General features: G+C 46.8%; 1 protein-coding gene across 8 annotated transcripts in view; it reads right to left on the reverse strand.

The window, feature by feature from the left end:
• Positions 1 to 23,343, reverse strand: part of pcdh1b (protocadherin 1b) — a 136,267-nt gene extending 112,924 nt beyond the window's left edge. For 3 of the 8 annotated variants that reach the window (XM_023811507.2, XM_023811514.2, XM_023811512.2), the window contains exons 1-3: positions 22,658 to 23,343; positions 14,074 to 14,896; positions 9,802 to 11,988 (exon numbers count right to left, since the gene is read on the reverse strand). In XM_023811507.2, the coding sequence (XP_023667275.2) occupies positions 9,802 to 11,988; positions 14,074 to 14,868 (2,982 nt within the window). In that variant the 5' untranslated portion in view covers positions 14,869 to 14,896; positions 22,658 to 23,343. Of the gene's footprint in view, positions 1 to 9,801; positions 11,989 to 14,073; positions 14,897 to 18,883; positions 19,024 to 19,272; positions 19,425 to 22,657 lie in introns of those variants that run through there. The other 5 variants (XM_023811509.2, XM_023811508.2, XM_023811510.2 and 2 more) reach the window with 5 other exon arrangements.
• Positions 23,344 to 25,474: the final 2,131 nt, after the last annotated feature.

Genomic DNA, 25,474 nt, shown 5'->3' on the forward strand with positions numbered 1-25,474 from the left:
GCTGAATGCACCTTGGGGCTCTGTCAGAGCAAGCAACGCTCTCTGCCACTGTAACCTTATCTGACCACAACGGCCTGAGCATTAGGCCCCCGGACAAGCTAAATAGTGCTCTCTGCAGGAACAAACCGCCCCTAAAAAAAAAAATGAGCCCCCTCGCCTGACCTGGCACTTCGACTTGCGATGGCTGCGGGGCAGTTTTTACAGGTCTGACATTAAAATTCATCCACTGCTCACACTCACATCTCCTTCATGTTTTGGTGCTATGGGAGGCCAAGAAGAAGGATGTGAGAAAATCAAGAGTGACAATGGGGGAGGGGGGAATGGGGGCAGTCAGGGAATAGGCACAGTTTAAGGGACAGGGCTTGTAAATGATCATGAAAGGGAACAAACACATTTCTCATAAGAAGATGAGCAAAGAATTAATGCAAACGGGATCAAACTCTATCATGCTCAAGTACAATCACTGAAAATGAAAGGAGCAGGTTAAAAACTGCTGCCCTTCATCTGTTCATCATAAAAAACAGCTGGATTTGCCCTTTCTATAGCTGTGTCTGTGGCTGTCAGGTAAACCTTATATTTCAAAAGTATCAGTCGAGCAGAAGCTTTAGCCACAGTTGCCATTTAGGGTTGATGAACGGCAAATTAATGAGTATTTTAGCGGCTGAGCACTGTAGCTGCACACCTGCTAGACTGGGGATTCAAACCACTCATGGGAGTTTCACTTACACAAAAATGTTATAAGGGCAGAATGAAAAATGTTTGATTTGCAGAGATAACCAATCAGACTGTAGAGCAGGTGCGTCCAAGCCACTAGAGGAGACATGTGATTGGTTGGTCCTGCCTTCTCTAGTTGTTTAGGCCCACCTCCTCTACAATCTGACTGGCTATCTTGTAAACCAATCATTTTCTCTTCTTCCCAGCCTCGTTTGTGTGCATTTACCATGTTTGTGTGCGTTTCCTTCCCTGGTCTAAAAACACGTGACCCGATGAGCCAGCATCTCGAAATCGCCCTCGGTGTGTGAGTGTGATCAGGGCCTCAGCGGCCCCCTGCCCCATTATTCCTGGGACAGACTCCAGGTGAGGGAATATGGATGGATTTCAGCAGACGTAGGCGCAGAGCGAAACGCTGCAGCGGCAGACGCCGCCGCGTTTATAAATTAGATTTAAATCAGTCTGAATCTGAGGAAATGCATTAAATAAGCAAGAGGTCAGGGCTCCACAGGCAAGATTAACGATGTTACCGTCTTTGCGTTCTTGCTCATTAAATGGAAAAAAAAAAATCAATGTTTAACACAAATCTATGGTGAAACAGTTATTTTATTTTATCGGTCAGTAAATGTACAAGCAGATTTTCCTGCTGCATTTCCTGGTGTGTGAGTCCCGTCTGGGACTTTCCTGTCTCAAAGTCCTGAGGCTTCGCAGACTAATGCTTCTTCTAAAAACCAGGTCTGACGTCAAATGAGGAAGCAGGGGCACAGTCAGGAAAACGTGGGCACTGGTGACTTTGACGGCTGGAAAATACTGGCATTTTGTGGAGCTCATAAAATGTTTTCTACAGACATCCATTCCAATTTTTTTTTAAATCCAGTGATAATGCAGGCAGTTTGTTTTTGTAAAACAAAGGGCCTATGCTTTGAAGAAAAGGCAACATGTCTCTTGCATATAAAGAAGTGCTTCTGTTAAGCACAAAGGCAGAACCTAAGAACGGTCAAATTAAACAAGGCTAGACACCATGAAGGCAGCTTAATTCTGCTTTGTCTTTCAATGGTATGCCACCATAAGAATCTGACCTTCTATTATGACAGCATAAAGCAAGGTATCTTGTGGTTTTGTAGTCTAATTAAGTGAAAAATGAAACCCTATGACAGGATATATTTTTCGCCTAAGGAATCTCATCATCTCTCCTGTTGGCAGTGACACAAAGTACATGTTGCATGTCTCAACAACTGAAAGGAGAAATATTAATCCGTTTTTTAGGTTGTGCCCATGTCGTGGGAGGCAATGGGAAGGGTAAGAAAAACAAGTATACTATTTAAAAAAAAAAGTTTTTTCAACTGTCTTGGACTTGGAGCAGCAGGTGCCTAGACGTCAAGGAATTACAATTATGAGCTGAATGTTTCAAATTTCTAGCTCTGCAGTAGAAGCTATAATCGGACCATTTATGAGTCGCTTAACATCAATAGATCCAGTGAAAGATCTCCAAACAAATATGAATGGGCATGACTCTCAGCCCAGTAAGTTCATTTGGACAGGGACACCTGTGAGTAACAAACGTGTGGGAGTAAATTACACTACGGTTCAGGCTCGGCAATGGAGGATGGGTGGTGAGATCGATGGCTGATGACGATCTGTCTGCTTTAAACACTCGCGTTTAAAGATTTAGCTTGTTTGTATGATCATACGGGAAAATAAGTGGCACAACAGCAGACACTGAACACTGACGGATAAGGAGCCCTCTGGCCGCCGCCACATTTCCCGCCTCTCTGCTCCTCCGTCACCCTGGATACGGTACCTAGTGCCCGCAGCTTGGTCCCCATTGACCCCCCCTGCTTTCTGACTGACCGCTGCTTAATCCCTCCATCCCTGGGTTTATAAATCTGCTGGCTGCTAATGCAGGGAAGGCTCGCTATTGGGCTTATGTGCGTATACATGCGATTTGGAGGATGTTTACCCAGCCCTCTTACTCTTGGTCAGTACTGCTGGGAACCCCCCCCGTGTCCCTTCATCTAAATCCCACCCCTGTGCCCCCGTCCTCTCCACAGCTCCTCTCCCAAACGCAGTCACATACACTTCCTTGTAGCCGTCATTTATGACTGTTCATATCACACTTCCAGGACAGCCCCCAACAGATGACATGCCAGCCTGCCAACAGAAGAGCCGTAACTCGCACACTGAGCATCCGCTCCGCAGGGACCGCGTTGGCCAATCACAGTCCAAGCCCCCCCCCCCCCCAAGTGGCTGAGTGTCCCCGTGCTGTAGCACAATGCTTGGCACCGCACTGCAGAAGGCTGATTTGCCCCCGAAAGCCCATCTTACCGGGGTCAGTGCTGCCAGACCTGATAGCCCCTGTCCAACATGCCTGATGGGGGGGGCAAAAAGCATTGTACTCTTCCAGTGTGACAGGTGCTATCAGTCAGTTCCCTCACCCCACCTGCTACACACTGACTCCGACACCGAGGGGGGTCTCATCATTGGTTAAGTGCCTGAAGCATTGAAGAGCGACAGCGAAGCAAGGGGGACCTGATCGTTCCCCTACCACCCCCATCTCCTTCACTCCGACTGCTCCCACTCACCCGAATATACAACAAAAAGGCCTGCATTAAATCCCGCTTAGAGAACAATTCTGCCCCAGCCCCCCATATGGCTACCAGTGGCGTTATTTATTTATTTATTTTGGGTCAATCTGTTCTCTCGTCAGGATGGAAGTAAGCGGTGAAGCGAGCTAACATCTGTCGGCGTTGGTTCCCTCACTGGCTATCACATCGCACCTCGTGTATTCCCCGGACGGCACCATCGTCCGTCTGTCCACACCCTCGCACTGGGCCAAAACAGTTTGGTGCGAAAAATGGTAACTTGGCAACCTGTTGTTTTGCTAAGTATAGTACTTACACTGGGGACCCAGTGTGGAGAGGGTCTCTGTTCACGCCCTCGCATGTGTGTATCTCGGTGCACATGTTCCAGAAAGCGAGATCGTCCGTGTGTGTGTGTGTGTGATCCCGATGTCCCAGTCAAGGTTTTATAAACTCACAGAGGACGTGATTATCATCCGACGTCAAATGTTTAACCCAACAACCAACAAACCAATCGATATGAAGACTGCAAAACCAGCAAGCGATTACATCCCATATTAATCCGACACGCCCTGCATGTTGGCGCCTTGCCCCCCCCAGCGGCTAAGGGGAGGGATGTGTCCAGGTACACGTGTGTCCCAGTCTGCCACCGATCGCACTGCCTGCTCTGAGAAAGCGAGAGGGCCACTTAAAGCGGGGATATGACCATGACCGTGTCACATGTTAGCAGACTGCCCTCTCTAATTCCCAAGCCTCCCTGTGGCCAGTTAAGATTAATCATGCCCGTGGTTCTCCTTCCGGAAGGATGGAGAAGCCCGTAGAGGCTGACCCGCGTGCTGGCCGTGTACTCCTGCTGAACTCAAAGGCTCGCCTTCAGCATTCCTGCCTGGTACAGAACATCAATCAGAGCTCTACGCCTGCACTTACACGCCTTCGGTGTTACTTTGACATCACTCTGCATATAGCCGTGTCTGGATACCTGGCGGAGGAGGGTGTGCTCAGCTCAGCACCTGCTTTTAATGGACCTCCTTTATTTTATTTTTTTTACGATTACCCTGATTATTTTTTCACGCCACGTTAGGCCCCCTGTGCTGAATATGCAAGCGTTCTGCTGTCAGGATACATAAATGCAGGCGCATGTTGGGGGGGGGGGGGGGGGGGGGTCATCTCAGCAGATGGCGGGTGACAATCTGCGATTTGCAGCAGGTTGGGGTTGGGGGGGCAGGGGAGGGGAGGGGGTGCATCATGAAGGGCTGCACACCCCATGGGGTTAGAGGGTACAGCTAACAGGGATAGAGGTTTCATGCCAGCTGGGGTCCCAAGCAGCCCCCAGCACTGCTAGCTTGGGCCTCACTGAGACTGACAGCTCACCTAGGACTAGTCCTCACTCATACCGGGCACATACCTTTAATCACATGTGAATGGGACCAGTCAGCACTGATATCCCCTTAGCCCTTGAGATTTCTGAGATCCAGGTGATAAGCACTCCAGCATCCAAGACTAATGGAATCAAACATCATACAGGATAGCTACTAATTCATGGCGGCCTGATTCTGGCTCACAGAACAGTGATACCCAGTCATGTGGGATGCTCATTAGAGTTTTACTTTCACAAAAATTTTCTGAGGGCAGAAGAAAAAAAAAAGATTGGTTATCTCTCTGAGCCAATCAAATTATAGAGGCTGGACCAACCAATCAGATGTCTTGGTCCCACCTCCTCTACAATCTGATTGATTATCTCTGATTTTTCCTTCTGCCCTCAAAACATTTTTGCGTTGTTAAACTCCCACGAGCATGTGGCATCAGTACGCACTTAAAAAGGACTGATACTGGACTGGTAAGGGGAAGAATCCAACCTGCATATCCAGAAGCAGGATGCTAGGCACACGAAAACTGACACAGAATCGTGTTGGGGAAACAAATGAAATACATTCTCACAAAACCTGGTTATCAATTCGCACACGGCGCTCGCGGTTTCCTGGAACAGCGGGATACAAGCCAGTTACATGGGGATGATCACTAAACGAGGGCCTCGAAGCTTCATTCCAGCTGCACGGTTTCGACATGAAAAAGAATGAGGCCTTTGTGAACTGGGGGCTTTTCATCTCTCTGTTCACCTGTACGCTCGCCTACTTGGCGGGGGGGGGACACACACGTGCCAATGCTTGAGATGCCGGCCCATGCAAATTTTCTGCTGATGAGTGATCTCCACCCCCCAGCCTTAAGCCTCAGGGCCCCTATTCTGAGACTGGGCTCCAGTGCATCCTATCTGCACTGAAATAAAACATTGTCATTACCCACACCTGCCCTACAGGGTGCCTAGCAGCTGAAACACAGGCGGTTAAAGTTACTGGCCACCACAAATACAACCTGAGTTTTTTTTTTTTTTTGAGCCGAAACACACTGGGCGACGGTGGCGGCATTACGGAAATAGCCGACCCTGACGTCGCCGAAACGCGGATGAGAATGGCGGAATGCACAAAGCGGAATGCACCCCCCCCCCCACACTCACAGCTTTGAAATTGGTGCAATTTTCTCCCATGAAAAAACGTACAAAAGATGCCATCAATCCGAGAGCCGTAACAGGTGTGTGGCTTCGAGGGTAACGATTCCCATTTTATCACCACGACACTGCAGAAAGGGGTGGGGGTGGGTGGGGGGGGGCAGCTCTTACGGCATCCCAGCTCTTTAAAATTAGCAGCTTTTTATTTTAATCATCTCACCATTGTATACTGGAAGGCATGAATTATTCATGGGTCGGTTTATTCCCTTTTCTTCTTCTTCGGCTCCGTTTCCCTTCCTCGAAAAACCAGGAGCAGAAAAGCCTCAGAGCCCCCTCCCCATCTCGTTTCCTCCCACCTTCCTGCAGTTGACCGAACGTTAACCAAAATCCTCATTGACGTGTGACGCCGTGCCAGATGCTCCCCAGCGCCACACGCTGGAGACCGCAGCAGCGGGCTGGGGCACGACCATGAGATTATAGTGGAAAACAAAAAAAAAAAAAAGAACAAGGCAGACAGTGTCAGGCTTCCTGCCGCCCTCGCCGCTTAATTAGCTGGGAGGAACGGAGGAATACATTTACCGATTTCGGTTATGCAAGGCAGTGTGAGAGACGGAGAAGGGAGAAGGCAGGGTGTCCTAATGCGAGCTGGATCTGCGGCCCGGCTATCGCAACACAGGGAGCAGAGAGGAACAGGTGATTGTTCCCGAGGTCAGGAATCCATCCCCAGCGAGCACACAGCGGCTAATAATGAATCGACACAGAGCAGAGACAAACACACCTTCAGCAAAAGCAGGACAGTACTGCAGAGACACAAGCGCCCAGCCAAGACAGACGCGCACAACCCCCCAACAAGGCAGTGGAACCGCACACTGCGTCGCAGAGCAGAGCCAAGCTTAAGGTACAGTATTCTCTTCCAGTGGGGAGGGGGGGCACAACGTGGTCCTGTTTTTGACAACATCTGAATTAAAGACGTGATAATTCCCCAAATTGGATTTTTTGCGGCAGCCTTCAGAAAGCTATAATAAAAAAGGCAGAATAACCAATTGGATGTAGGTTCAGCTTTATGTGTGGCGGGCGGGACTTGTGGCATGAATCAAGGGCCTGAGAACCGGCATGCAGTGAGATTGGAATTCCCAGCAATGCCTTTACCCCGCCCCCCCACGCATACGCACACGTGCACCCCTCATCTTCCATCTTTTAACCCTCCCCCCCTTCCCATCATTCAACCCCCCTCCCCTTTCCCATCTTTCAACCCCCCCCTCCTTCCCTGCAGTGAGTCAGCAGTGAACACACTGGTCACTTTGTTTCCATGGCAACGGCACAAGCAGAGTGGAGAAGCGACGGCGATCTCCAGAGCCATGTGAGCTTGGGATCAACATCTGACGAATCCCCAGTACCCCTCCCCCCCTCAAACCCCCACTGCTGCTGCACCTGTCAGAACCGGACAGTGACCCTGGTGACGTCGGCCCCTGTCCATTTATTGAGGGGGACGTGCACCAATTAGTCGTTTTCCGCATGGATTGGACAAGCAGGGGGCCACTAGCCTGTTAGCACTGTGAACAAATGGCAGGATAACTCTCTCTAATGTTGATCTCTCTCTGAAAGCGAGGGGCCAAATCACGCATAAAGGGTTAAGTTGAAGATGTGCGGAAATGGTGCCAGGAACAGGGCACATTTAGGACTAGTGGGACAGATGCATCATCAGAGTTTACGGAAGCTGAAAACCGAGGTGGTCTCTGATACAGGATTCCTCACCCGGACGGCGAGGAGGCCGTGTGAATTCAAAGGCTGGCAGGCAGGGAGGCCAAACCGCACAGCGAAAGAAAAAAAAAAAAAACAAGAATTAGCATAGGGATGCAAGTGTGCTTCACAGGCTGACAGCTTCCCAAAGATCCAACATCTGTTTCCCTTCAGTAAAGATCTTCTAGGGAAAAAAAAGATGGATGGTTTAGTTCATGTTGCAAATTGACAGAATGTCGCTCATTAAAATTTTGTCTACGAGATGCAGTTGGCGTTTTGCAGAATGTCGATATAAGACGTGTAGTTTAATTAGTATAGTTCAGGTTAAGGTTAGTACACTGACTTCCAGGTCACTTAGGACACGGATTACAGAAACTGGAACACGGCGAGTTTATGTTAGAGTTTATGAATCATTAATGGTCTCGTCAATAGAGGGTCGATGTTTGACAGATGCAGGAAGCCTCCGGTTAAGTGAAGCCTGCTTGGAAACATGCTGGGGGGGGGGGGGAATACTGTACCTTCAGCTTTTCTGCCTCTGCTCGTGGGACGACCATGAACGGACAACCACAGTGCAGTTGAACTTTTTCCACAACGTTTATTGAAATAAAATTGACTTTGCTCATAGAAACGTATACAAAAAAAAAACAATGTACAGAATACATTGCAGAGACTTGACATAAAATGACAAGAGGCAAATGAAATATCATTGGATGGGATCAAGCCACAGCTTTAAATGCAGTCAAGCTGACAGGTAACGCAGACAAAAAAAAAACAAAAAAAAAACATAAAAGTGACTTGTTAACACTTCAATGGATAAAGAGTTTAAAACACCCCGAAGAGCCCAGCCTAGTGATCGCTCTCAATTGCCATTGCACATTAAAACCACAGCCTGCTCCTATTCAAAACGTTGCATAATCCCATTAAATATTAAAGCATACAACATTTAGATGAAAATTCCTCCCCTAACATGGCATTAGCATGTGTGCCACTCCTCAAATTTCGATAGGCTTTACGTCATTTTCCAGATGTGATCCCAGTAAACCGCAGCAAACAAGCTGCATTTTTATGAGTGCAAGCTGTTGTAACTGGTGCCAAACCAATGGACTATTTGCCCCAAGCGACAGAAACAGCGAGGACATCCTCCAACACTTCAGACACCTCCTCGAGCGTGACTCTCGTTCTAGATGACACCCGACATAAACATGCCGTAACAGACTGACTTTCAGTAAAAATGCATTAATACATTCACAACTCTATGATTGTCTCTGTAATTAAAAAAGAGAAACAAAACAAAACAACAAAAAAACACACAACTTTGGTTCCCGCTCTCTTCAAATAGTGTAACCCAACTTGTCATGGTCCACTCTCTACATTCACAACCAAAGACACATTACAAGCGGATGGGTGACACCCTGACCCCCGTCTCCGTAGCTGTGCACGCCGGAAGCTCATTACACACAGGCGTTTGATAACCCCCAATCCCCCCGGCATGCACATCAAATTTGGCAAGGCACTTTAGGTGGGTAGGCAAGGGGATGGAATTACCTGCGATTAGTCCGTGCAAACAATTGGCTTAAGCACCATGTAAAAGAAGGAATAAAGGCACCATTATTAAAGTCATTTTCAGGGGCTCAATGGGATGCTGGGTGGATCAAAAAAATGAAAGACCCATCCCCTCTCCATCACAATGCCGAGACACCTTCTTTTTAACCCCCCACCCCGGTTCTGAGTTGTGCATAGTGGACACAGTTCAATCACTCTAAGCGAAATGAAAGCCACGTGAAACAAAATACTGCCGGCATTACAGATTGAATTTTTCCCATCGGTAGAACAGTTATGCATTTCAAATGTCCATCCCTGACACAGACAGCACAGGCAGGTATCCTGTGGCTGTTTCTTTCCTGGTCATTGTGAGGAATTTCAAATAGCTTCAATGGACAGACAGCCCAAAGACAGAATTCTCATTTAAAGTAGACCCATAAAAATATAAACAAGTCCTAAAAAATAAATCTTCAAAAAAAAGAACTTGGAAATTCCTTCATTCAGAATTAACATAACAATTAAAGTCTTTTCCACTTACAACCTAATAAAATAAAACAAAATAAAATAAACTAAAAAGCACACTCTAGCTAAGTCTGGCTCAGTATGCCTGCAGTGTGTGCAAGAGTGACAGTGCAGTGAAATTCTTTGGTTGAAGGTCTACCAAACGCCATCAGTCCATGTGATATTCCTGTCCAGACCTGCTGTGTTTAGGAAGTAGTCTCCTACCTGTTTGCTGCTGTATTTCGGGGGGTTAGCCTTGTAGCTGTAATCCGAATACTGGTCGGAGCCTGTGGAGTTGTTGTCCCCCGTCCCCACGAAGGTGTTGGTGGCGGGCAGGTCCTGAACGGCCTGGTGCTTCTTGGAGGCCGAGGGGGACTGAGGCTGAAGCTGAATAGAGGGCAGTGGCGAGTTGGAGCGGTAGTGGCGGCCCAGATCCGGGCTCGCTGGTGGGTAGTTTAGGGGCAGATGAATTCGAGGACTGTCACCGACACTGTCATTAATAAGGTTGAACTTCAAGGTATTCTGGCGGCTTGCCTCCTCGTTCTCCTCCAGGGGTTTGGCTGGCTTGGGGGCTTTGCCCTTCTTCCCCTTCTTACCCTTGCTGCTTTTGGGTCCCTGTTTAGAGGCGTACAGATCCTTCGTCTCCTTCTTTCCTGCCTGATAACCGCTCTTGGCCTCCTTCTGCAGACGGTGCCGGATGACTACCACCACCACTATGACCAGGATCACACCGGCAATCCCTGCCAAGCTGCCATACAGGATGTTGCTGCGTTGGGCAGCACGGCTGTATTCGGGGTCACCGGCGATGTCAGTGTCCAGGGGGGTGTACAGGCTGTGGCCTACCAGCGACTCCACCAGGGTGACGTTGTTGATGGTCTCGTTGACGTAGAAATGCACGAGGGCAGTGGTGTGCCGCGGTGGCTTTCCTTTGTCGCTGACCTTCACTACCAGCCTGTGGAGGCCGTTGTGCTTACGGGTGAACTCCTTAGCTAGAGTAATCTCTCCACTCATGGGGGAGATGCGGAATAGTCCATGGGGGTTTCCACCTGTGATGCTGTAGACCAGCTCAGCATTGGGGCCCGTGTCAATGTCCTCCGCCTCTACCATCTCTACCTGAGTCTCGGGATTGGTAACAGGAGGAAGGAACTTGTATGTGGAATTTGATGGCTTGGTGACATAAGGTGCATTGTCGTTCTCATCCAAGACGTTGATAGTCACACCAACGTAGGAAGATCTTGGTGGGTTGCCTCCATCCACAGCCTTCAGCCGAAAAGTATAGGTGCTCTCTTTCTCACGGTCAAACGAGATACTAGAGAGAATAGTGCACGTGCCGTTCTGGATTACGAATTTACCATTGTCTGGTTCTACGGATAGATGCACTCGGGCATTCTCGCCTTTGTCCGTGTCGATGACCGTCACCATTCCGACAGGGCTAAGGGGAGGCATGTTCTCCAGGACGGAGAAGCTATAGCCATTAAGCATGAATTTGGGGTCATTGTCATTGCGGTCCAGCACTCTGACCACTACTGTAGCTGTCCCTCGCAGGCTGGGAACACCCTTGTCAGCTGCGGCAACATGGAACTCATACCGTTCCCGTTGTTCTCGATCTAACTGACTCAATACCTGAACCTCCCCTGTGTTCGGATTGATGTCGAAGACTCCTTTCATGGATGAGTCCATAATGCTGTATATGAGCTCAGCATTAGTCCCGCTGTCTGCATCTGAAGCCACCACATCCAAAACTTTGTCTCCAGGCTGATTCTCCTCTGGGAAGTCCACCTCAAAAAGAGATGGCGAAAAGATGGGGGAGTTGTCGTTTACATCTGTGACTTGAACTTTGAGCGAGTTGGTGCTGGAGAGAGCTGGGTTGCCCGAGTCCACAGCCACAATCTCAATTCGATAGCCGTTGACGCGCTCGTAGTCCAGAAGCGTGGTCGTTTGCAGGAAGTACTTCCTTTTGCGGTCACTGGGAGCCTCGCTGGCTGGCCGCAACTGGAACGGGACATCTCCTGCAACCACACACGTCACGACTGCATTCTCACCCTCATCACGGTCCGAGACCTGGACCAAAGCCACAGGAGTTCCAATGGGCATGTCCTCAGATATGTTAGCCACCCCATCCTGGTGGGTTACCAGCCCAATACCACGAATCTCAATCGTGGGGGCATTGTCATTCTGGTCCTTGACATTTATTAAAACAAAGACCTTGGAGCTTCTGGAGTTTGGCCCCCTGTCCCGTGCGATGACGTAGAACCTCAACATGCTAATCTCTTCTCGGTCCACAGGGCTCTTGACGGAGATGATGCCGGTTGTCCGTTCAATCCTTAGGAGCCTCTGGACAGCGTCGTTAGCCTGGTGCAGACTGTAGTCGATTTCTCCATTAGGCCCCATATCAGAATCATTGGCCTTAACCTGCAGACAGACCAAGAGAAAGACCTTTACATATGGAAAGCATTCATACAATGACTCTTTGACAGGAGGGCAGTTTCCAGGTGCCTTTATTACCCAGTATAAATTACTGTCAGACACTGCCTCTGCTGACAGCACAGCTCCCTTTATGATGGCCCTGTCATGATAAGATTCCTATTATTCTCATCCAAATTTAGTGTACATCAGGCGCACGATGAAAAAACAATCCCGTTAAGTGATCGTCACACGGTTCATTTGCATTGAATTGGGCGAATGAGACTTTGCATGTTAATCAGCTCCTCTCGTTAATAACGGCTCTTAGACAGTGCCATTAGGAGGAGATTGAGAAGAGTGACAGAGAGCTTATGGACCAAAATCAGATCAGCCCATAACGTGTTAAGCCTTGCCAAAAATAAGCCGCATCCAGCAAGGCAGGAATCTGAGAATTCACCCCGATTGCATTAGGGTAATAAATATGCAGCACCCTTCCAGCAAACTGCCCTTTAACAAGATTTACAGCATCCTCTTTGGTTTCCACCACATGAATATAAGCTTGGCTTCCTAGGAGAGTAAATCTGGGATGCTTTCTCAAATCCTTCTATGGCAAGAACTGTATTCCATTTGTTTAATGCAAAGGAATTTTATTCTTTTTGCACCAGGCAGTAACGTTAATGCAGGAAAAAGCCTTACTTCTGTCATGGGCCCAAATAAAGTGACAGCTGCAGGCTACACAAACGATACTTCTGGATGGAACGGGATTTAATGGTAACACCCATGTGGTGACTTGATGAGGACTGGGGCACGCTTTAATATACCCTCCGCAGGCCTAAAATGTGAGTGAAATGTCCAGTCAGGGACTCAACACTGACATTAGCATCACCTAGAATACTAGCAGGTCTTCTGCACTACACCAATGATTCTAATGATAATTCAATCCCATTCCACCCTTACTTTTCCCTCCACACACCCCTTACATAATTTCCTTTCAAAACAAATACATTTCACAGTATTACATTCCCCATTTTTTCCATTGCTATTAGCAATACTGTTCACTACTGAGATCCAGTTAACCAAAGGAGTTCAGTACCAACGCTACTAAAGATAATAAAATAGAAAAACAATTCTCATAGCATATCCATAAAACTACTCCAAAAAGCCTTTCAAATCTTCTCACCAGTAAAGTCAGAAATTTTGCATCAAGTACCTAATAAATTCCCTGAATATTTCAATAAATTAAGGAAACTATTTTTAAGTCAGTGACAAATACTATCCCAAAGCTCTTTCAGAAACCTGCAATTGTTTACAGAAGAATCAACCACGTCTGTCTGGAGAAACTATTTCTGGATCTGTTCCACATTTGTGGCTTACCTAATCATTACTAAGCAATTCAATATGCGATTCTCAATTGTCAATACTTCACTATCATTTTGTATCGCTTAAGCCACCAAGGCGATGCAAGAGGAAGGGAGCAGGGGGGAAAAAAATCAATAGCTGCAAAAATATGATTTGGTTTCCTGGTTTGCTTAACCCTGGCCCTGACAGGCTGGAAGCTGGCCCACTCCCCACTGAGATAGGCAAGGCTCTCCTCTATGAGAGCACTTGTCAGTCTGCTTTTGGGGATTCAAGTGCCCTTGTGGACGGGAGGGGGATGCCACCATAGTTTGCCACTTCTGGTTTCAATCAGTACCTTGCAGATTGCATTCGTTAATTGTGTTCATTCTGGGAATTTACACAAGACACCTGAACCTATCAGCCAGGGAAGTGGGGAGTGGTGGCTGGCAGGGCGATGAGGAGAGCATGCAGAGAGGGTCTGGGAAAGGCACTTTATTTTGAGCCAAACAAAATATTACTGCAGAAACCTGGGATATTCCCACACAAACTTCAATCTCCCAAAATACATGGGTGGACCTCAGCAGTGTAACTACATCCAAATGCCGATAACATGTATTTGACAGGATGACTGAAAGGCGGGACATGAGTGCTCTATATGATAGATTAGCGTCATGCTAATCGATGGATCCGCGGCCGATGATGATGACTATACAATGAATCTGTAGCATGCTTATATACATGTAATGGATATCTGACCTGGAGGACTGAGTGTCCTACGGGGCTGTTCTCTGGAAGCTCTGCCTCATACTGGGACTTCTCGAACTTAGGGGAGTTGTCGTTGGAGTCGGTGATGATGATCCGGAGCAGGGCGCTGCTGTATCGTGGTGGGTTGCCGCCATCCACGACCTTGATGCTAAGGTCATATGAGTCCTTCTGCTCACGGTCCAGGTTTCCCAGTACGATCAACTGCGGGAGCTTCTCACCCTGGTCCTCAGCCACCTGCAGGCCGAAGAGGGCCGAGGTATCGGGCCCCGGGGCCAGGGAGTAATCGGCCACACCGTTGTGCCCCGAATCCTTGTCACTGGCCACAGGGATCGAGAAGAGTGCCCCCAAGTGGGTATTTTCAGGAATAGAAAGGGAGAGGATGGGGGAGGGGAACTGCGGGGTGTTATCATTCATGTCTAGGACTTCGATGCGACCTTCGATCAGCCGTGGACCCTGGTTTTGGTTCAGGTCTGTGATGGAGACCTCGAATTCCAGGATGCAGGGATCTCCCTCAAACAAATTACGGCAGTCCTTCAGGCCTTCCCGGTCGATCGGAACCTCCGTGGTGAAGATGTCCCCGGTCTTACCATCCACGCGCAGATAGGGGGCGCCCACCTCCAGCTTATACAGGTGCCCCGTGTCTGGAAGGCCCTCGTCGGCCGCAAGGCTGGCGATCAGGGTGTTGGGGGGCTGCTCCTCAGGCACCTTGTAGCTGATGGTCCCCACGGCCCCACACAAGCTCAGCAGCAAGGCCAACAGCAGCAGCACTTCAAGGTGCAGATCCATATCTCCGGTCCAATGGCACTACTTCAGCCTGGGGAGACACACACAAGCCGTCGGCATGAGAAACCCGCTAAGCTCCCACTTCTAATCCACTAATAATTAAAAATCTGCGTTGGATATTGTATTGTACTTTTCCTCCACTAAATTTGTGCACTAATCACTTTTAAACCCCCAAGCTGCACCATGTGCTCAACTTAAATGCAAAAAAAAATAAAAATTCCAATATCCGTTAAGGATGAAGCCTTGAATAAACGCCCTTACTGCAAAATAAAAGATTGCATGCTCCCCTATAGTATCCGCAGCCAAGCACCATTTTGAAGCGCTCGTTTACACAATAATTTGTTTCTGATGCGATGTTCCTTTTTTGATTTCTAACCTGTTCTTTCTCATATTAATTACCACTCTCTATTTTAGGTCTGGCTTTGATCCGAATTCCCAGAGCAGGCCACTTCTTTCCCTTTCTTGCTTAGCTGCAATTTATTTTAGCTTTTAATTATATCCTGAGCGAGTAAGAAATGGGGGCTGGTCACCGTGCTTAATTCGGCGCCCACCCCCCACCCCCAGCTTCCTGGGGCCCACCCGAGGGCCCACCCAGATATGTCAAGGCAGGGCCCCGGGTGCTGGGAGGGCGCCACAGTGGCGATCAAAAACCATCGCCGTCGCAGAAGCCACCCGGCCGGAAAAGGCAGTAGTAGAGGCAGAAAGAGAGAAAAGTCATTAAGACAGACTCTGGGAGGAGGGGGAAAGAACGGTCCCCCCCAGGGAAGCTTTCTTTCCCGGTTGCGGTAGAGATCTCTAATGAGGCAAACGTTGGGACAAGGGGATTTTTTTTTTTTTTTATCTTCAACTGGTCACTTTGAGGTTTTTCCTTTTTATTATTTTTTAAATGTACAGAGGAAGTAGCCTCACCTTTAATTAAACTCACCTGCCACAAAGCAAAGCGGCTGTCTTTGCTGCCAAAACCAAAGTCCCCACACCTTAAATCCCTGCGTATCCGCGGCTTAACGGGCGCCGTGTGCTAACCAAATAAGTAAGCTGGACTCCCTTTTTCTTCGGTCCTGCGAGGTTAGGGTCACCCCGGCTTTGATGTTCCCGGCTCTGCTAATTGCGGAGGTTCTCCTCAGTAGGCGTAGCCACTCCCCTTAAAGGGATCCCTAATGAGACACCGTACAAGATCAGCGGCAAGCGATAGAGGTACGGTCAAGAGTGCCGGCGCCGACCTCCGGTTGAACTTCAGCGACGAGGACTTCTTACAACAGACCCTGCCTGGTCCCTTCTGAATATGCGAGAAACGCTCTGAGAATTGCGACGAAGATCAGACCCCCTGAGGAATCCCCAGACCCTACGGACCCCTCATCGTTCCCAGGACTTTGCCAAATTTCCCACCACGAGCCCCGCCGGCTGTCACGTGTCAGGCATTCCACAGAGCAGCAGTAGGGGTCCTGGGAAAGGGCCGGGAAGCCCGGCACGGTGAGCACCAACAGTGAGAAGAAACAACCCGGGTAGTATGGGGGTGGAGAGGAAGCCTGTCCGAGTGGCCCAGTGACAGGAAGTGCGGACGGAACGACAGAGGAGTCCGGGCCGGGCTATTGGGAAAAGCTGCGCGTTTGTTTTCTGTCGACCGGGACCGGAGATACTCCACAGCTGAAACTTCCTGCCAAACAATTAAAAAGTCCTGATATTAGTGGTGTGTGTGTGTGTGTGTGTGTGTGTGTGTGGGGGGGGGGGGGGGGGGGTGGTTGCTGTAGTGTTGCAGTGGGAGCAGTTTTTTTTTTAGTCTGACAGCTTTAGGCAGTGAGGCCCAGCATCACCACAACGCTGTTCCCACGCTCCAGTCTCAGACATGGGGGGGGGGCGGGGGTAGTTTATATTGTACAAAAAATAGAAAAAGAACCTCTCCATCACTATTTTCACATCAACATGCTCATTTCATAAGAATACAAAAAATATATATGCTGAGCTCTTTGTTTTAAGCTATATCAATAAAAAATGGCAATCCTGGCAGGAAAAAAACTCACAAAACATGAAAAATGCAGCAATCTAACCTTAGGTTGAGGACTAACATTAACCTTAACAGTCCTGACAACAGTTTGCTTTGTAATGGAAATTACCTGCTCCATTGGTTCCCCGTGACCCGGCCAGCCGGAACAGACTCAAAGCGGGAGGTGTAACCCCAATCTAAACCACACCTGTGCATCAAGTTCTCTGTCCCTCCTCGCCCAATATGTGCCTCTCAGAACGCACCCCCAGTGGGGGGGGGACGCACACTAAGATAGGTCGTTTCGACAACAACGGCCTGAGAACGACCCTGCCAGGTATGTTTAGCATATTAACCTATTCGGCTCATTCCGAAACAACGACAAGACATTTCACTGCATTAGCATCAGAGCTGCAGGCATTATCCAGAGGAAGGAAAATGGGTTTGGGGTCAAAACATGCCGTGTTTTTTAAGCTAAGCACCAAGGCTGAAGTCAGCTCTCTCATGGGCTCTGAACAGGTCAGCTCTGTACTAACCTTAATTGACATTATTTGCTTCAATTCCAAAAGCAGGACAGGAAAAAAAAAAAAAAAACATTAAGCCAGGCGACTTAAGAAACTACATTGATACAATGTACAACATTGATAAAGTAAATTCTAGCCACTCCCACAAATACTGGCCATCACTGGTTCCTAAACTGAAAAAATATATATTTTTTAAAAATCTGAAGATTCACTGCTTCCATGTGCCTTGGAGGTGCCCCTCCGTATAGCCTGATGTCACCCTCGCACCCTGGCTACCCGGCGGCAGATAGCACACAACTCCCTAGCGTGCCAACTGAGGCATTCCATCCGCAGAGGAAAGCTGATGGATACCCCCTCTGATAGTCTCATAATAAGGAGAGGGGAAGACTGAACAAAGCATGGAGTTATGGCTTTTTCAGCCGTTGTTCCTCCAGAAATAGTGGGTCCAGGCTTTTAGGGAGCTGCTAACAATCACTCCCAAAAGGAGCTCGGATTCTTATTTGTGTAGAACCCGAGACGAGTGCAACGCTGTTCAAAACCCAACCCTCTTCACTTTGGTGGCAATAGGCCTGTGACACGAAAAATGGGGAAGGTAGGGGCAAATTCGCTCTGCGCTTAGCTTCTGGAAACACCATGAGATAGCAGATTGAACGCCTCCAGAATTATTCACAGGCTGAAATCGCAGAGAGGATCTCCAGAAGCACAGATACCCAACACTGGACAAAAACTGGCAAACGGCCACAAGATTTCACCACGCCCACTCCCAGGTGTGTGTGGTCTCACCGAAGCCTTCCTCCACATCGACCGCTTGGTTAAGTCATCTTCGGCCGCCTATTCCCGTGAACCCGAGAAGAGGGTCATCGCTGTGCATGGCAAATCGGTCGCATTTCCCAACAGAGGGAAAATGTCAGGGTTAATGTTTAACGCCAACCCTGGCTGAGCGTGCATAATGTGTCCTTTACCGCCCTGTGAGACCAACAGCTCTTACCCCAGCGCACACCTATTTACACACAGGAATTCGTATAAGCAAACACACACACACACCCCAAACAGAGGTGATGGTGTGTTCGGGACAAAGTACGTTGCCTCCAGCCTGCATGAAGGGCTACTCTCTACAGCCACAACTCCACAAGTATCTTACATAATCTTCAGTGGCAATTACATAGCACAGAAACCCCTTCAGATCTCAACCACTCCTTCCTGCTTCCATCTCTATTTGAATAGCCCCATCGTGAAAGAATTTTAAGGGGGGGGGGGGATCTTTAACCAACAAAAGAGTGTTGAATTGCTCAGGAAGACTGCTATGCCCAGTGCCAGATATTGCTGCCTGAAGTCGGCTGCTGTTATAACGCACAGCTTCACAAAGGAGCGTTAAGGGAGGCCCGTGCTCCAATGTGGGTGGTCCTCCGCTACCGAACACACGCGATTCAAACAGGGGGATTACTTTAATCGTTTCGTTTTTTCATTCGTTGTTTGGTCAGATTAGCACTAATTCGGATACGACAAAACTGTTTACCGCTATGAACTGCGAAGCGGATCCGTGCGATCGGACTGGAGGGGGAGAGCAGAGCCTGTAGCCAGACGCAGGGTGGTGTGATGGGGAGGGGAAGGCTACGGAGATCGCTCCGGCGAAACGGCGGCGCCCGTGTCAGCGGCCATTCCTTAAACAAATCGCCCCGACCGAAGCTGCAACGTCGACAATATTTTCTCACGAATAAGCGGTATTCAAAGGCCCACGTCATTATTAAAAGAAAGATGCGAATGGTGCGCACGCCGTACCGTTTATCAGCAAAACTGCAACCGGAGCCGGGGAACAGTTTACCTACGATCCCAATAGCCTTGCTCTGCCCTCATTTCCTACAATAAAATATGGCCAATGCTCAAGTTTTTTTGGGAGTTACATACCCTGGGATCGATACTTTCTGTAGTTAAGTTTCGGGGGTGCAGGACGCCATGGCCGGTATCAGCCGTCCACGTGTGGGACGCACAGTCACACCTTTAATGGGTTAGGTTACAAATAAAGGACTTACTTTGGCAGTGAGGAGTGTTTGTATAAACACCGAGGTATTAAATTCTGTAAACACATGGAACAGAAATATACGTGCAAATGCAGCATGGTTAAAACAAAGTACTAAACCCCATAAAATAAGAACCTAACCCATATTTTGCGTAATTTTAATGCATTTAAAATACAGCCTTAAGTAGGTTCAGAATATTATGCTTCCTACGAGTGGCTTGATCACAATTACTGGCAAGCAGAATCAGCACTGACGAGTATTCAGGAAAACGCCTATTTAAACTACGAAAGGTAACCGTGAAACAACTTGAATTTGTCTGCGAAAGGAATGCCCAGGGGCAGGAGTTGACAATTCTCCTCACAAAGAAGTAATTTGAAGATTTCTAAAATTTTAATGAAAAGGAATCGTGGTCTCAGATCCATAATTATACGCGTGAACATTAGAAAAACACATTATAGAATGCAATTATTTCAGTCAGTTATCTATGAATTTGCAGTTAATTCAACGTATCGCTTGAAGCTGATCATAGCGTGGTATTTCAGATTTATATTACCCGGGAAATTTGGATTGATATGCTGTTTAATAAAAAGCTATTGAAATGAAACAGGAGAAAACAATGAAATACAAACTCGTATTATAGCACAATAGAAACAAATAACTGTGACTGGGTATTGATCTTAGTAAAGAAAAAGAAAGTTGAATTATCGCTCGTGGAGTAGCCTACCTGCTGAGCAACAGATTGAACATAATTGTTTGCATTCTTTGGATTTAAAAGTAAAAAGAAAAGACGTTTGTGCGAGGCCCAGTGATATGGCGTTCAGGTCTATTTGATAATCGTTTCACTATAAATACGATGAAGTGCTTTTTCTTCGTTACATCACAAATAATCAAAGAAAGAAACTTGTTTCCTTGCTATCTGTCAGTAAAATGTGTATCTTATTATAGGTACAAAAGATTTCAACATTATCTACATGCAACTGATGACGGACACGAAATTAATCACATTGTGAAAAAAATTCAGATTAATTACCGCAAAAATCCAAGTCAAAAATCCAAGTCAAAAGTCATACCTGAGAACCGCGGATCCCTTTTTGCCGGTTCGATTTGAGCTGCGATCAGCCTCAATAGAACATTTTTAATAATTCCTTATCCATCCAGCAAGGCAGTTGAAATATGTCAAATGCAAAATAGAGACATGCTGAATAATAACGTTTTTGTGTAGGCTACTACAATGAGATGCGTTTAATATCGATTGACTAATATGCGCATCGTATTCAAAGTAAATTGCCCTGCATTTTAACTGCGCCCAAGAATTGTCCTATCAAGTGTGCAGACGCCTGGAGAAGAGAAACACTGCAAGGGCTTCAATCCAAGTCAATATATATCAGAACCATAATATTTATCATTAAATGTCGTTATTTGCGTTTCTTCACGTTCTTTGCACCTGTGAAGCTAGTATTCATGGATAAAGTGGAACTACCTCACAGTTTTTACCCCGTGAACCATGTCATGTAAATTAAGGGGGAAGGGATTTTATCGTTTGTCTTACACTTTCACACCCTGAATTTCAGCTTGGGCGCCGAGTTCACTGGGGTCCCAACTTTTCGCTGAACGGGTCCACTCGTCTGCCCCAAAGTCATAATAAATCACATTAAAATTACAATCGCATGACCGATGCCTTTAAGAATGGGTGATGCATGTATTTTTAAGTGTCCCCGAACACATCGCCTTGTCAAATGCCTATGTTTTTATTAAGAAACATTTTCCTCATACCGCTAAAACTGCCGCATATACATTGAACATAAGTCAAGGCGTGAGGTAATTATGTTGTTGGTTTCTCCGCACACATAACGATTCGTGCGTTTAATACAGAATTATAATGAATATTAGCTGACGTATAAAACAGAGTCTCGCGCTTAAGTGAAAGGACATTTTTTTACGAATGCAAATACACGGAACTGTATAGAAAAGAAAAAGTAGTAGATACTTAACAGTCAAAGGCAGTGGACAAATACAGCGAATGAACCACAATCGTATGGTTCACCATTGAATTAATATTTATTGGCCCGAAGTAAAGTTACCGTTGAGTGAATCATTTCCCCAAGTAACTAAATGCTTTGAGACCAAGAATAAATTCCTGACTAACAAGTTTCACTCATCATCTGAGAAGTGCAGAAACCAGGACTGAGGTGGTGGATAAACCGGATTTTCTCGATCTCGCAAATGACTGCACACTGCTCGCTTTCACTGAACCTTATATAAAAATGCAGAAGCTTATTACTGCCATGCGCCTTATATAACATTTAGTAACATGGATGCGTAAAACTAAACGTAATGTAGGCCTACTTATTTACAGTTTTATTGAGGGAGAAAAAGCTACAGGTGTCTTTGCGCGATGCTTTTGACACCTGGATGAAAGTAAAAACAGACCGCATGAGAAGCGCAAGAGCTCGCAATTCCAGATCCAAGCATGGGCGTACATCCACGCAAATGATATAAAACAGCCCGTAAAAATGGTAAAGTAAACGGCTATTGTCGATCCATTCATACGACGAACTTACCACTGTCGCGGGGAAATTAAGAAATGATGCATCCCGGCTGTTTGATCGCAGTCTTTAAGGGTATTGTTAAAACGTGACTGTTACATCCGATCAGCTTTTGGATTCAGATGGCTAGAATGAAGGTAAGACTGAATGACCAAAACCCGGATCTCCCCCAAACAACTGCGTAACCGGGGAGTCCCCTGTGATATGTACTGTGAAGAAAAACGCGAACTTATATGGCAAGTGGGGACGTTACTGTAATGGTATATGGGATGCGCGATCAAAGTGCCTCGATAAACAGATCAATACTAGTAGTGCCGGAGAAAAAAAAGCGTCTTACATCTATACTAATCGGTGCGAAAATCATGCAGTGAATACAAACGAGAAAAAGCCAGCGAAGCAAACAACAAGTGTTCCCTTCATGCACGTATCAGAGGGGGCCAGAAATTCCTTACACCTGCTACACAAACGCTATTTATAGAGTAAAACTCAAAAATCCACCCGGCTGCTTTGTTACATAACTTTAAATTTTTTTCATTGGTCAGTTAAACATGAAGACTAATAATAAAATACAACAATACGCAAAATCGGTTAAACTTGTGTATCGTTTTTCTTATAAGAGAATCTTAATTTCGCGATTTAAAAATAATCAATGTGGAGTTTTCCAGCTGCTGAATACGTAATTTCGCCTCGTTTGGTTTCATCAGAGAAGTCTATGAACTTGGTTACCTTTGCGGACGGTCACTCCTCCGCAAGCCGGCTCCCTGCGCTTCTGCCGGCGAAGGAGCTACGGTCCTTTCCGCTAAGGGACGTTTCCACTTCAACCCTCAGTCCCCCCCCCCACCCGCCCCCCACAATCAAAGATCCAGAAATCAAGACAACGCAATCCCGGGGGTGAAAAGAAATCCACTGGAGCTATCGGTGCGTGCTCTTCTTCCCAAATCCACGAATCCTTCAGGGTCCACAATGTTCTGCTACTGTAAATGTTAACGATGTGCGGAATGCAGTTCAGTGTCAGACATTAAGCAGGAACCCCGCGTCTAATTTGTTGTGCCTTCTATATTGCTCAGAGGTGGGAAAAGCCCCCAACGAATGAACTCTGGAACGGCTTCACTGCATTCCGTCGCTTAGACTAATATCCCTTCTCTTTCTCTGGCACTAAGGTAATATGCCACTATCCTCAATGAATCCTCGCTACCCGGGTTCCCCAGTGGGTGCGGAGGGAGAGCAAACTCACAAGAGGGATCTGTCCATCGGTAACCAGGTTATCCGATCCTATTCATTCGTCCGCTGACAAATGCTGGAGTTCGCTTGCCGGACGGCGCACCTTTGCGAGGATGTGCGATGCATAAGTGCGAGTGAAGCGATTTCCAGGCGATTGCCTCTCTCTCTCTCTCTCTCTCACCCACCCCTCTCTCTCTCTCTCTCTCTCTCTCTCTCTTTCTCTCTCTCACCCCCCCCTCTCTCATGCACACAGTCACACTCACATAACAGCAGGAACAGTTAGAAGGCGTGGCTACGCTGAACCCAGGCGCTTTTCCACACTCTCCAGTTTATCATAACATTTTAATGATGTTTTATAATATTATATTATGTGCACGAATGGAGTATTCCTGTAAGCCCTACTGCATCACGCAAGCTTTAGTTTTTAATACTTACATTTTTAAGCGAGTATATGTAGATTTACTTCCTCACTCGTGAAAATATATACATTTCTATCTCCACGAAAGTTCAGGAAATGTTTAATTAATTTAACATTACTAATACATGTCGCCTTACTTTATGAATTGATTATCTAGCAGTCATTGTTCCCTACAACTTTCGTCCTATTAGAAGAGCAGAAAATATAAAACACTTTGAAGTTTCAAATTTTGACACATGTACAATCAATCACACACTGTAGGTCTTTTGTGTAGGTAGGCTATGTAGTACGAGATTAATCAATTTCTCGTCATTTTACCATTTAATTTGGTTTCTTATTAACATCGACATTTTGTTAAGCAAAGCGTTTTTTTGTTTGTTTGTTTATTCTGTTTTAATATATCAATGTCATTGTAACACAGAGTTGAAATCTTACCTTGGGCCCCGTCGAAATATTTTAAAAACTCGGCAGGCATTGTTCGTTGTTCTTTTAGCGCCACCTTCAGGGCGTTATGCGAACAATTAACTCAAAACCAGAACTTCGCTGACTGTGCGCAGTGGCAGCCGATATGGGACACAAACCGGCAGAGGACTGAAATATTACAATGAAATGAATCATTGTAATTACTGTTTACAACTCTGTCTCTAATGGAAAGCATTAAACGTGAATCCACCGACTGAAGTTTCGAATAATAAGTTCAATAATAAGGATTTCTGCCAAGAACTAAGTCGCCCAAGACCGGAAACCGTATTAAATGACGACAAACGCGAAAATGTAATATGCCTATAATAACCAGATTGAGGGGGGGGGGGGGCGTAGAGAACGAACCCTTTTAGTTATTTAAAATGCGGGACAGCAATAAAAAGAAAAAACGGGGTTATTTTTGGAGTGTTGTGCGTTCCCTTGAACACGAATTTCCTACGTTTAGGATAAAAATGGCTGAGTAGTAACCTCAACTGACATGATTTTAGCTGACGCTTTCCGTCTTTTCTCCCGGGATCCTGCGACTCCAAGGTGACTCTGTGCGATATTCCCCCTGCGTCTGTGAAATGTCTCCCTGCCCTGTAAAGCACGGACTCAGTACAACTCCTGCTCTCACTATTTCTGCTCACTTATTTTCAAGAGTTTTTTTTTTCTTTTTCTCCGCTCCGTACGCGTTTGGATTTTAAGTGACCCCGTGGGCCGTCTAACTGCCTGGTTTGATGCATGCTATGTACAAAGTGAAAAATATGGATCAGACCTAAAGGCACCACAGTGAGCTACATCAGCAGGTTTTGCAGTTACGCTCGCTACTCTCTTCTCGCCCGACACTGATGCACGGACCACACAACCCGTGAATGATATTACCGAGTGCAGGAGAAGGCAAGTAAAAGTGTCTCATTTGTCGTTTCTTTTAAAGGCGTCACCACCGCAACTAAGAGACAAAGCAGATCATTTACACCTGACAAGTCACCTTTTTAATTCATATGATAGCTGGATATCTTTGCACAATGCTCTATTTCCTGTAAACTTAATGTCACTGCCATGCCCAACTGACTCGTGACTTCTCCGGAATTACGGAAGGTATGCAGTAAACTTTCACCCAGTGATGTCATTGCCGTTTATTTTATGAGACAATAATGGTTTAGCACTGTTGTCTCACACCTCTGGGACCTGGGTTTGAGTTTCTGCCTGGGTTCTCTGTGTGGAGTGTGCATGTTCTCCCTGTGTGGTCATGGGGTTCCCTCCAGGCTGCACACAGGTTTGCCTGTGCCCTGTAATGAATTGGCACCCCATCCTGGCTTGTTCCCTCCAGGATAGGCTTCAGGCCGGCTTGGACCCTGAATAGGATAAGTGGCTACAAATTATGAAAATATTTTGGTTGGTCATAAATAACACTGGTATTACAGTGGGCAATTTTAGCT

This window comes from Paramormyrops kingsleyae, chromosome 10, assembly GCF_048594095.1.
Source record: "Paramormyrops kingsleyae isolate MSU_618 chromosome 10, PKINGS_0.4, whole genome shotgun sequence".
Lineage (NCBI taxonomy): Eukaryota > Metazoa > Chordata > Actinopteri > Osteoglossiformes > Mormyridae > Paramormyrops > Paramormyrops kingsleyae.